At 39.0% G+C, this 11519-nt stretch overlaps 1 protein-coding gene across 2 annotated transcripts in view; it reads left to right on the plus strand.

Annotated features, from left to right (window-relative positions):
* CUNH3orf67 (chromosome unknown C3orf67 homolog) overlaps positions 1–10556 on the plus strand; it is a 213627-nt gene extending 203071 nt beyond the window's left edge. For both annotated transcript variants that reach the window (XM_023537616.1, XM_011371753.2), the window contains one exon: positions 9988–10556. In XM_023537616.1, coding sequence (XP_023393384.1) covers positions 9988–10100 — 113 coding nt within the window. In that variant the 3' untranslated portion in view covers positions 10101–10556. The remainder of the gene's footprint in view (positions 1–9987) is intronic.
* Positions 10557–11519: the final 963 nt, after the last annotated feature.

Raw genomic sequence — 11519 nt, forward strand, 5'->3', positions numbered from 1 at the left:
GTCCTAAATAAGACACAGGAACGGAGAGTGTGGTCCTTGAACAAAGGCACCCAAGATATATATTAATGATAAGTGGCTGAAAGGATGTCTTAAAGTCACCATTGCAATGTGATATTCTGACTGCAGGAGCTCAATTATGTTGAAGGTAAACAGAACTTCCATCAAGGGCAAATAAATTAAATTCAGAGAATTATAAAAATGTTCTGGCTAACGTTAACCAGATCTGGACTCCTTCTGCATATCACTCTAGATTTTCATCAGCGGTCCTTTCCCCTTTCCTGATATGTTGGGGCGGGGGGAGAGGGGCTGTAGCTAATTAATACCATCAAAAACTAATGTTTCCTATTTTGTTAATCTTTGCGTGATATTGGCTTAGTTTTAGACAACCAGTTACAGTTCATACTTACCAATATACTGAGATAGTGTTTTCATTTGTTCTTATAAAGTGTTTGTTAAAGAAAAGTTATGGGTTCAATTATCCAGTTTATATAATCAGAAAGAAGTCACAGTTGTGGCCAATCTGCACTCTTCCTGGGTTTCTGTTGCATAATACCATTAATTTAGCATTTACTACATGCTAGACACCGTGTTAAGTTGTTACATTTAGCCCTCACGGCAACACCATGAGGAAGGTGCTCTTTTGTGTGTGTAGTTGTTTTTCAAAACTGTAGAAACTGAGGCACAGTTCTTGAATAACCTGCCCAGCTCACACATCTAGTGATTAGCAGAGCTGCGATTTGAATCCAAGCAGCCAGGCCCCAGAGCCCAACCACTGTTTTTATATTTTTGATTTTCAAACAAGTAAATAGATTACCTACTCAAAAAAATAATATATATAAAACCAGGCATTCTTCTATTGAGAATTCCTGATCAACAGGAAAAACAAATTAAAATAGCTCAAGGACTAAGTAGCTAAATTCTTTAAGGCAAAAAAAAATCAGACCTCTGGTTACCTGTTTCAGCCCTGGACCTGCTTCCCCCACCCAAGCAGACTTGTCAGAAATGACAAGTATCCACCCTTTCTCCGTGGGACAGGCTGAGGGATGCAATGACTGTGTTGACCAGATCTAGGGCAAGGGCAGGAGAGTGAGGAGCTGAATGTAGGACTAGGTCACTGGACTGCAGGACTGCCGGGCCCAAGTATTTGCTTGTAGCCGACCTTCTTTGGTGCCTTTCTGGACTATCTTACCTAAGTAGGTCAGTCTCTCTCACTTCACCTTGTACATTCTCTCCACAGCTTCTTCACAGTTGGTAATTGTGATTTGTTTACTTGTTTATTGCCTTTTTTTTCCTAAATAGACTATGAATTTTTAAGAGCTGAGACTTCGTCAGTTTGCTCACTCCCAGATCCCTAATACCCTACACAGTTTCTGGTATATATTAGATACTCTTAATTCTCACTGGAAGGAAGACAGGAACGGAGAGAGGGAGGAAAAGAGGGAGAGAAATGTTCTTCAAATGGCCATTTCTTAATACAACCTTGAAAAAAAAAGTAGGGTAATTCATTGAAATCTAACTTTCAGTTTTCTCCCTGATTCCAGTTTTTTAGTATATTATATATATTTCTAAAATTCAACAGTGAGAGTATTAAACTTAGACCCATACATTTTAGCAATTAAAAGTTATTGGTCACATTATTCAGTGGCTCTTAAACTTTATTTATAAGCTGTGAAAACTTTTCTTTCAAATGAAATTTCATGTGGAATCCCAGTATATAAAAGAGAGAAAAGAAGAACTGCTCTGGCTGAAGGAGTAATGAGAAGAATCTCAGAACCCTGCCCTGGGGCTCTGATGAACCAGTTAAAAACACTGACATAGTCCAAACCCCTCACTCTGACCTTGCCCAAGGTCAAATGTCAGAGGCCAAGCTAGGATTAGCACCCAGGCCTCCTCCACATCGATGCCTTTCTACAGAACCATTGCACTGGGAGTTGAAGGTGGCTTTGAAGCTGGTTCACAGAGAAAAAGAGTCTCCCATCTTCAGACTTCTAGGATAAAAACAATAATAACTAACATGTATTTCCTCTGCTTGTGACCCAGGCCTACACATGCACTTTAATTCTCATAATAGCCTACTAAGCATGGGTACTGTTGTTATCCCATTTTACACATGGACACTGGGACTTAGAGCAGGGAAGTAATGTGCTGAACCGCAGCCTCTCCAGGCTGAGACTCACCCACCGGAGACATAACTGCATTTTAGCAGCAGGAAAAGTTGGCCTGACCGATACATAATTCTAGAAAACTTGCCCAAGCCATACAAAAGTGAGTGCGCGCATTATACCTGGCCCTTGAGCCCCTACTTTATTCAGTACAAGTTTGTGTCACAGCCACACTTTCGGCTCAGCCAGAATGTCTAAAGTGTATTAATGCCACCTTAAAGTGTACAGCCTGCTTCCAGCAGAGCCAGCCAACCAGCAGGAACAGCACTGTGCTCCCTGCCTTCGACTGGATGGAGAAATCGTCCTCTCCTCACAGTTTCTCCTGGGCCATAATATACTTGCTGAATATCAGTTATCATGGGCATGGGTGCCCTTAACACTTACTAAAAATGTATTTTCCTGGAGCTTATGTAAAATGTAAAAATGGGAAGTTAAGATTTCAGAACTTACTCAAGAAAACTGACCTTTTGAAAATGAATCGGACTTTGCTTGAAAAATAGTTGTCAATTTGTTTTTGACATTTGTTCCTTTACAGACATGACCCTTAAATTATTCATGCTTACCAGCTCCAAAATGGAATAATAACGACTTCTCTCTCTCTCTTTAGGCTTGCAAGCTCTCTTGCAGTTTACATAAATCTTGACTAGGAAGGGCTTTTGGAGTTTCCAGTCTTATAAAAACATTTTTGTACCTTTCGCATGGCAAAGCCACATAGGATATTCCTTTATGACCATTGATTAATTGCCCACCAGACATAAACAGGCAACAGATGCTTATTTTACAGATGGAATATCCAAATTACTAACAAAGAATTTATAGACATTTCGTGGCTCCTGACCACTTACCAGAGAGAGGGGAATCAGGCCTCCTGCTCTGGCTCCCACAGAGGAATACTTTCACAGTCCTATTTCCTGCCACGCAGTTACTTGACATTTACCTAATACTCTAAGTCTAAAAGCAATCTTCTAAAACCTGTTTTATTAGTTACCTCGCCAGGCATTACGCTTCATCGAACAACTGTGGTAACCCTAGGACATGGTAAATACTCCATAAATATTTGATGAGTGAATGAGTGAATCTTCTACCCATGGGAAACAGGAGGATGATTTGGTCTACTCTTTGGATCTTCCCTGTATCTTGAAGGTTTATTTAAGATGCAAAAGAGAACTTCCCCCCCCCCACCCCCGCAAAAAAGCAATATTGGTGATTAAAAGTAATAGAAGCCAGCATTAATAAAGCACCTGAGCTGGGCCCAGCACTGTGTCGAGTTTTTCTGTGCATTACCTCACAATGACTTGTCCCAGCACTCCCAGGCATGGGGCTGTGTTGCGTCTCCACCATATAGAAGGTCACAGCCTGGGTCACCAACCCGCCGAATGTGGAGCAAGACGCTAACACAGGCCTGTCTGACCAGACAGTCTGTACCCTTAACCCCCACACTGCAATAGGACCACAGAATTCCCTTTTAAGTCAATAAGAACTGTGTGACTGAAATGTCCACTGCAATTGTTTTAATTTAGGAAGTTCTCTTAAGCTTTCTGGATTTAAGGGGGAAAAAAAAGTACTCTCTTTCGTATTCTCCTTAGACTCATAGAGCCCCTACTTCAGTTCTCAGCTTATAAAATGATTCATTAGCATTTATGATATTCTTGAATCCAGAGTCCCAACCCCTTTCCCTGTGAGGCAAGTGTTGCCTTTTGTGTTCTCTGATTAACTTTGGAGCAGAAAATGTATTTTCTCTTATGCGGCTATCAGGGTCCCAAGGGTGGCTTCTCTCCATAGAAGTGATTGAGGGTGGGAGGAATCAATGCTCTCACAAGTATAAAGAGATGCCTTATTTTTTGGAGTACTGGAAGTGAACCTCACCCCACCCCACCCCAGTAGAGAAGTAATCACATTGCTGGTGTCTGAGGCTCTCTGCTCTATTCCAGAACCACACCCCTACCTGTTTATTTGCCAAATGCACCCGGAAGAGGACCTGGCCCAGGATGTGGTCCAGCCTCCCTTACTGGAACTGGGATTCATTTTCCCCTAGCTACAGTGTCACCACCTTGCCTGAAACCAGACCCTTGAGACATTGTGGGCTCTGTAGGTTTCAGAGCTCAGTAGTCCGGCTAGGAACCTTCCTTCCTGTGGAACAAAACGCATTCAGAGTTGAAAGCCACACATTTATTTTGTAGGTTTTTTCCAGCTTTATTGAGAGATAATTGACCTACATTGTGTAAGTTAAAGGTATACAACATGATGATTTGATATATAAGCATGCATTTGAATCACTGCACGTTTATAAGTAGAGATTACCTAGAAAGAATGAAATTGCAGTAACTTCTAATTAATCATCTAAACCCTTCAACATGACGCTTTAAATGGCATTTTCCAAATAAAATATAGCCACAGGTTTTTACAAAAAAGGTGATGTACTTATTTCCCAAATGAAACCTGAACTATAATCATGGCATGTTATTTGCCTTCCAAAACACAATATAGCTTTCTAAAACAAGAAAGATCTTTTCATCCTATTTATTCCATTGTTGGTCATTTATCTTCCTCCCATTTGAGAGCACATATTTGCTGAAAACTAAAATTCAGCAGTTCACAGTGGAGTTTCTTGGGTTTTAGTGCAAGTTAATTTTGCCCTCCAGTGAGATATGTTGGTGGAAGAGTTTGCAAGCACCTGGTACTCAGCAGAATCTTATCTAAAATGTCATCTTTATTGATCCACTGTTCCCAGTGGTAATCTCTCGTCATTGAATTGTTTAAACAATAGTGTATTAGTATGCACATAAAAATACAGTCAATCAGTTCTCAAGATCTATAAAAGAGAAAATGCATTAACTTTTTTAAAAAAATTTTTAGATGTAAGCGTCAGAAAATCGAAAATCAAGTATAGTGTCTTGATTCAGAGATTTTAAGTCTGATAAACTAGTGCCACATCATTTGTTTTCAAGCTTGAAGACAGTTTATGCATATAGGTTTTCTACTATCTACAGTTAAAATGCATTAAATATAGATAATTAAACATTTATATTAATTGACTTTAAAATGGTCAACTGGAGGGATTATTCCCCCAAACTGCTCTAACCAAGGGGAGGGCAGCTAATACTGCTGTGTTTGGTCTGGCTCTACTGGCTTTTCTCCTGTTATTGCTGTTAACCAATTTCAAAGTGGATGAAGCTGAAAGTTTGTAAATAGATTATCGTCTGAAAGGCAATTTTATTTCACTAGAAGTGGCTTTATTATGTGAAGACGAGTAAAAATGTAATTCGGACCCCTGATCAGATGCGCTTAGTCTGGTAGCAGCGAATGGTTTCGTTTGTTAATTTACCCTTTCAGAATTTCTGCAGCCAGTCTTTAAATAGAGCAATTTTGCATTTGGAGGAAAAACAAACTCTGCACTGTCCAAGAATATAATTGAATATTACCCCATACCCATGTACAATAATTACCTTTCAAGTCATTTCCCATTGCTTGACATCATAGTAGGAATTGCTTAATCATGTTATAATTTCATTATATAGAGATTACAATGGCAAAGTGATGTAAGTTGGAGGCTTTGAAAATTAAGTTATAATGAAAACAAAACCTTTTATGCACGTTTAAAGCACTTATTTCAATGTAAAATTATACATAATGTCGCCCAATTTTTGTATAAATGTTATTGTCGATAGAGTTTTAAAATTCATCCATTTAAAACATTAGCACTAAAAACCACACAACCTGCCTTAATACCATGGTTATAAGGCATGAGGTCCCAGTTCTGTAGTGATCTGTATGGGAACGAATGCATTTCTATGGCAGTTACTGCTTCAGTCTTATGCATTATGGAACAGAACCTCTACTTAGGAACTGGATCCATCTCCATCCCTATGCCGTTGGTGATACAGACCCATGGCTCATTACAACGGTTATTTTCATCTTGAAAGATTCCTGACTGGTTGTAAAAAGTATTGAATTTTCTAATTAAATAGCATCAGCTTAAAACTTTGTCTTTTTGGAAAGTACAGGCACAGAATGCAATAAACAAATAGCACATAACTCTTACGTGCCAGAGGTCAGAATTTTCCCGAAGGTGTTATAGAGTACAAACGAAAACGAGACATCGGATGTCCAATCTCTGAGATAGTTTGACTCATAATTATTTACTGCCTCGGTGCTATGTGGTATTAACATTACACTTGATGGAAAAATTAGTTTTACTTTTTGAAAAATACATGATTTTTGGTATAAGAACTGTTTTTATTTTACGATGAATTCATCATAATGTCCTATGTAAATCTAGTTAGGGGCTTTGTGTTTCATTCAAATCCATTAATTTTTTTCTTTTGGTAATAAAAGAATCAAACAGATATAGTTTGGGGCTAAGGGATAAGGTATAAATAAACATACCCAACTCATGTCTAACCCAGATATCTCATGTTTTCCATGTTGATGATTGTAACACCAACGTTTATTGAATACTCACTGTGTGTGGGCTGAGTATTATCTTATTTAGTTCTCGTAAGTACTATAACAGGTACTATAACAGGTACTATTACTGTCCTTATTGTACATATGAGGAAGCTGAGGCTCAGAGTGGCGAATTTTCCCAGTGTCCCACAGCTGTGAAGTGGTAGAAATGGGATTTGTCTCTGCGAAGCCTTTTCTTCATACTTTAAGTTTTGTCAATGTTCCTGTTCTGAGTTATTTAAAACACCATAGCCTACGGTTCATGATTTATTTTATTATTGTTATTATCCTTAACAACAATAGTAATGATTATTTATTGGTCAACTACTGTGTGCATTGTGCTATGCATATTTCCCAGTGTCCAATTTAGTCTTCCACAAAACCCTTTGAAATAGGCATGGTTATCCCCATTTTATAAATGAGCAAATGGGGTCCAGTGAGGTGAACTAACCTGTCAACCAGCCTAGGGTCATCTGGGTGGGAAACAGAGGAGCTCCGATCCATCCCCAGGTTTATTGGATTCCATCGCCCAGGGCTGCTCTTAGCCACTCTGCAGTTGCAACTCCCAGTTTAACTCCTTGTTCATCTTCAGTAGCGGCTTCTGTTTCTTATGTGTATGTCACATCTACAACTAGACTGTCTCATCCACAACTAGACTGCTCAATCACATAGCAGGCACATAGTAGTTATTTATTGATAAACTGATTTTGTTCTGTTCTCTGAAGTAGCCCAAATATGAAAGAGATGATGGATCAAATATCTGAAAGTAAAGGATGTGTACACTCTCCTTTGATGTGCAAAAGTGACTTAAGAGGGGTCATCCTCGATATAAAACAGCCACTTGAAAAGCATTCCCAGCTTCTCCTACTTGGAGGAAATGGGTGAGGGCAGAGCCCTGGGGACCACTCTTCAGGTAACAATAGAAAATAAAGGAGAGGCGGCCTGCCTTCTCTGAGCTCCTGTTCCTGATAAGAAACTGCGCAGCGTGCTCAGGTCAGCTACCACTATTAATGCGGCTGTTAGCTAAATCATGTCATACTTCAAGGACATAAGCCACTGCAGCCAAGAATCACAGAAACACATCAAAGGCACCGCAGGGATCATAGGATCTGTAGGGTTCATCTACAAAATCTCACACAAATGGTCGCCGCAGTCCCTGCTTCACCCTTTCTGGAGTTCACGTTCCGTTTTCTGGCCAGCTTTTAATGTTCAGAAAATTCTTTCTTGTGCTGAGCCAAAATCTATCTCCTTGAAACTTTCAGCTGTTGATCCAATTGCTTTCTCTTGCAACTCCACAGAATCTTTTTAATTTCTCAATCATTTGCCATTTTTTCTATACTTGAAGCCAGAAGGGCTGCTGTCACCTCCATCAAGCTTTCTCTTTTTAGGATTTAATAAGCCCGGTTCCTTGGGGCTTATTGAGCTGTTTGCCTCTGCTCTTGCACAGGGACACTCTCGTCTTTGTCAGTGGTTTTTAAAATATGATAAAACAAATTTCTTTTGTTTCTAAACCTGAGAGTGTTTTTTAATATAAGATACCTTTACAATTTTTTACTCTTTTCCATGTTTAAATTCCCACATAATAATAGTTCCCAATTGAATGTGTTACACCACCTTCTTAATAAAAATATCAAGCAAGTATGGTCGAAAGAGCACTGAACTGAGAGTCTGGAAACCCAAATTCATCCCTGACCCTGCCTCTAACTCACCAAGTGACCTCAGATGAGCTATTTAACTTTGTAAACTCTAGTTCCTCATCTGTAAATTGGGCACAATACTTCCCACCTGTTTCACAGGATCATGAGGGTCAAATAAGCTACTGCATGAGAAATTGCTTTCTAAACCAGCGAGGGCTCTACCCAGATGTTAGCAAACAAGGCAGACATTTCTCCCTTAAACTCAACTTTGTAAGGACTGCTAGAACTACATGCAATAAGAGAGTCAGCTGTTTTTCAATTTCACCTGCATCACTGCACACTGCTTGAGAATAGGGCCTATTTCTTATATCATCACATCTCTAACCCCTAGCTCAGTGCCTGGCACAGGGAAGGATCATGTTAAATGTTTTTGGATGATCAGAAAAAGAAGGGCAGAGGAATGGCTGTGGTACGGTTGAAGACCCCCACTTAATCATCTTGGCTCCACTCCCTTGGACTTAACTCCAGTTTGTCACTGTCCTGACAGTGGCTCTGCACAAGTTTGATCTGATTTTGTTTGAGTAAAATGGAGTCCCACCATTACTGTTTTTGCCTTTACTCTGGGCATTGGCACTTAAGATCACAGGCTTTGTTTCACAATCATTTATTCACCTTTTCATAAAACATTCAGTATTTATTGAGCATCTATTACATACCAGCCCTGTCTTATGCTCACCACCTTCCAAAACTGACCCTGGTGAACTCACGACCCAGAAGTTTGGTTTCTTTGGTCCTTAGTTGCCCGCGCTAAGGAAAAGAGAAGAGTGTTGTCTTAATCACCTCCTCCTCTCTGAGCCTGTTCTGATTTTCTCCAGCTCAGGGAGGTCTTACCCAACCAACCGCTGAACTACTATTACATGAATTTTCAGAAGTACTCAGAAGGCACTCATTTGCTGGCAATGGCATCAAGTACTCAAATACTTAGTACACCATTGGGCATACATAAAGTGCACAGGAAACATCTGAGTAAAACAGTTGTTTATTTCACGCCATTTGTTGGAAACCAACCAAACCTTGCTAATAACTTATGCAGTAGTTCTCTTCATCCAAACCATCCAAATGGCTGTCACGACAACAAAAAGAAAACCTCAAGCCAAGTTCATATTCCCAGCAAATTTAACAGACCTTCCTACCACTAATAAAATTACAGATCACCTGACATTGTGTTTTCCATATGTGTTGTACAGTTTATGCATCTATATTTCTCAACAACATTTTATTTTAATTCATGTTTATTTGGTAGCCTTTTTAGGATGTTGAATGGTGATTGAGTTTATTATGTCATTCAGCCTGCACTATTTTGCATTCGTACAGCTCTGGCTCATGAAGAAGTCTAGAACTATGATCATTAAGTTTTGAATCTTGCTTAAGTTTCCCCAATGCTAATTAGCATGATCCTTTAGTTCTTTGGCCCTGTCCTTTTCCCCTTCCCCCTCCCTGCCAGTTCTCCACACTTAGTTTTTCTTTTCCTTTATAGTGAAGCTGCCATTGTTGTCACTATTTCTTCACATCTTACACTGCATAGTCTTATCACGTCTGCAGCCATCTCCATTCCAGCATCGACATTCAGCCCACATCCCAGGAGAGATGGTGATTCCTAAGTCATTGTCCTTCTGATGTTACAGTTTAGGAATTCCAGGCCAGGCCAACAGCTAACATGTCTGTGGTTCCCCTTCCCACAGGTGAAGAAGACCTGAGTGTGGAAGAGGACGAGGAAGTGTTGACTCTGCTGTACGACCCATGTCTGAACTGTTACTTTGATCCCCAGACTGGGAAATACTACGAGTTAGTATAATCTCTCCTTCCAGGGCAAAGAATGGCTGTCCCCAGGCGGAGTTGGACAGCAGTTCTGACTGTTAAGTTGACACCACAATGTGTGTGTCGGGTAGGCCCACAGAATCAAAAGTGACTGAGGTTTATTTTGTAAATAATGTTTACTGTTAAGAATACCTACATTCTTTTTGTAGATGTGTGTGACTTTTTGGAATTGTGAAGGAATTAATACAGACACAAGATTTTAGGACTTTGAATTGGTTGGTATTTGTTGGTTCTCATCCTACATATAATTTTGTTTATTTTGTATAATTTTATGTAACCAAATTAAGAGTTATTAATTCACAAGTTTTGCAGTGTTAATCTGTAAATGATGGCTTGGAATACAGAAAATGTATTCTTGTTTAAAAGATATTTGGGTACCTTTTATTTTATTACCTATTTGTATTAAAAATAAAGTATGATGGTCAGAAGAATACCTTTTAAACTGCTTCTTTTCATTTATTCCACTTTCTTTACCAGAATATTCCTAGATGACATTTATCTTTCCTTAGACTCTTAGTAAAGGAAATAGTATGAACTGGTCAGACTTTATGATCGCATTTTGTTGGCACTGGCCTCACTATTTCTATTTCATTATGGTTCATCCAGAGTTTGTTAAAGATCACAATATTGTTAATCACTTAAGCTGCTTAGCACTATGCTTTGCTTTTTTTTGTTTTACTAATTATCTCTGAATTTTAATAATATGATTCAAACCTAACTCCATGGATCCAGATTTAACAAGTCACCCATGTGAGCACTACTTCTGTGACTTGGGCCTAGAGAGATTGGGGAACCTTCCTCTGGTCTTCAGGGTTATGACACTATAACTCTGCTTTTTGCATCACAAGGAAGAAATTATGTGCGTCCTGAATTTGAATTGATGGCCTTGAATTGTGTGCCAAGTATTTTGATATTGAGCTCAAGGAAGTACTTATTGTATTAGCCGGCATATTTTGTTATTTAGTAAAGATTTTTTTTTGCTAAAGAAGAGTACCATTGAAAATGAAAAATTATTGGTGTTGGATATAATGGCAGTACTATAATTTCATTTAATATTACTTGGTAGAGGAAATAAGAGCTTTTTTTTCAGGAGTAGATTCGGGCTCCTGTTCAAAGGATCATACATTATTTAGAACCATGTTTGTGTTTGATAAGCTTTTAATCCTATTGTTCACAAAGTATACCTTTGTTATGAATTTCTCTCCAAGATCTTTATACTTACAAAATGCAAATAAATCAGTGAGGCTTCGGAAAGCGTGCAGAATGATGAAATAATTGGGTTATCTTGAGTATGACCTTGAAGATTGGAGTAGGGCTTAGAAAGCCTTGTTTCTGCTTTAGGCAGACTCAGGATCATCCACATAAATAAGGGAGTCAATTAAAAGTTTGTACTAGT

The sequence above is a fragment of the Pteropus vampyrus genome, unplaced genomic scaffold (genome assembly GCF_000151845.1).
Source record: "Pteropus vampyrus isolate Shadow unplaced genomic scaffold, Pvam_2.0 Scaffold195, whole genome shotgun sequence".
NCBI classification, from domain to species: domain Eukaryota; kingdom Metazoa; phylum Chordata; class Mammalia; order Chiroptera; family Pteropodidae; genus Pteropus; species Pteropus vampyrus.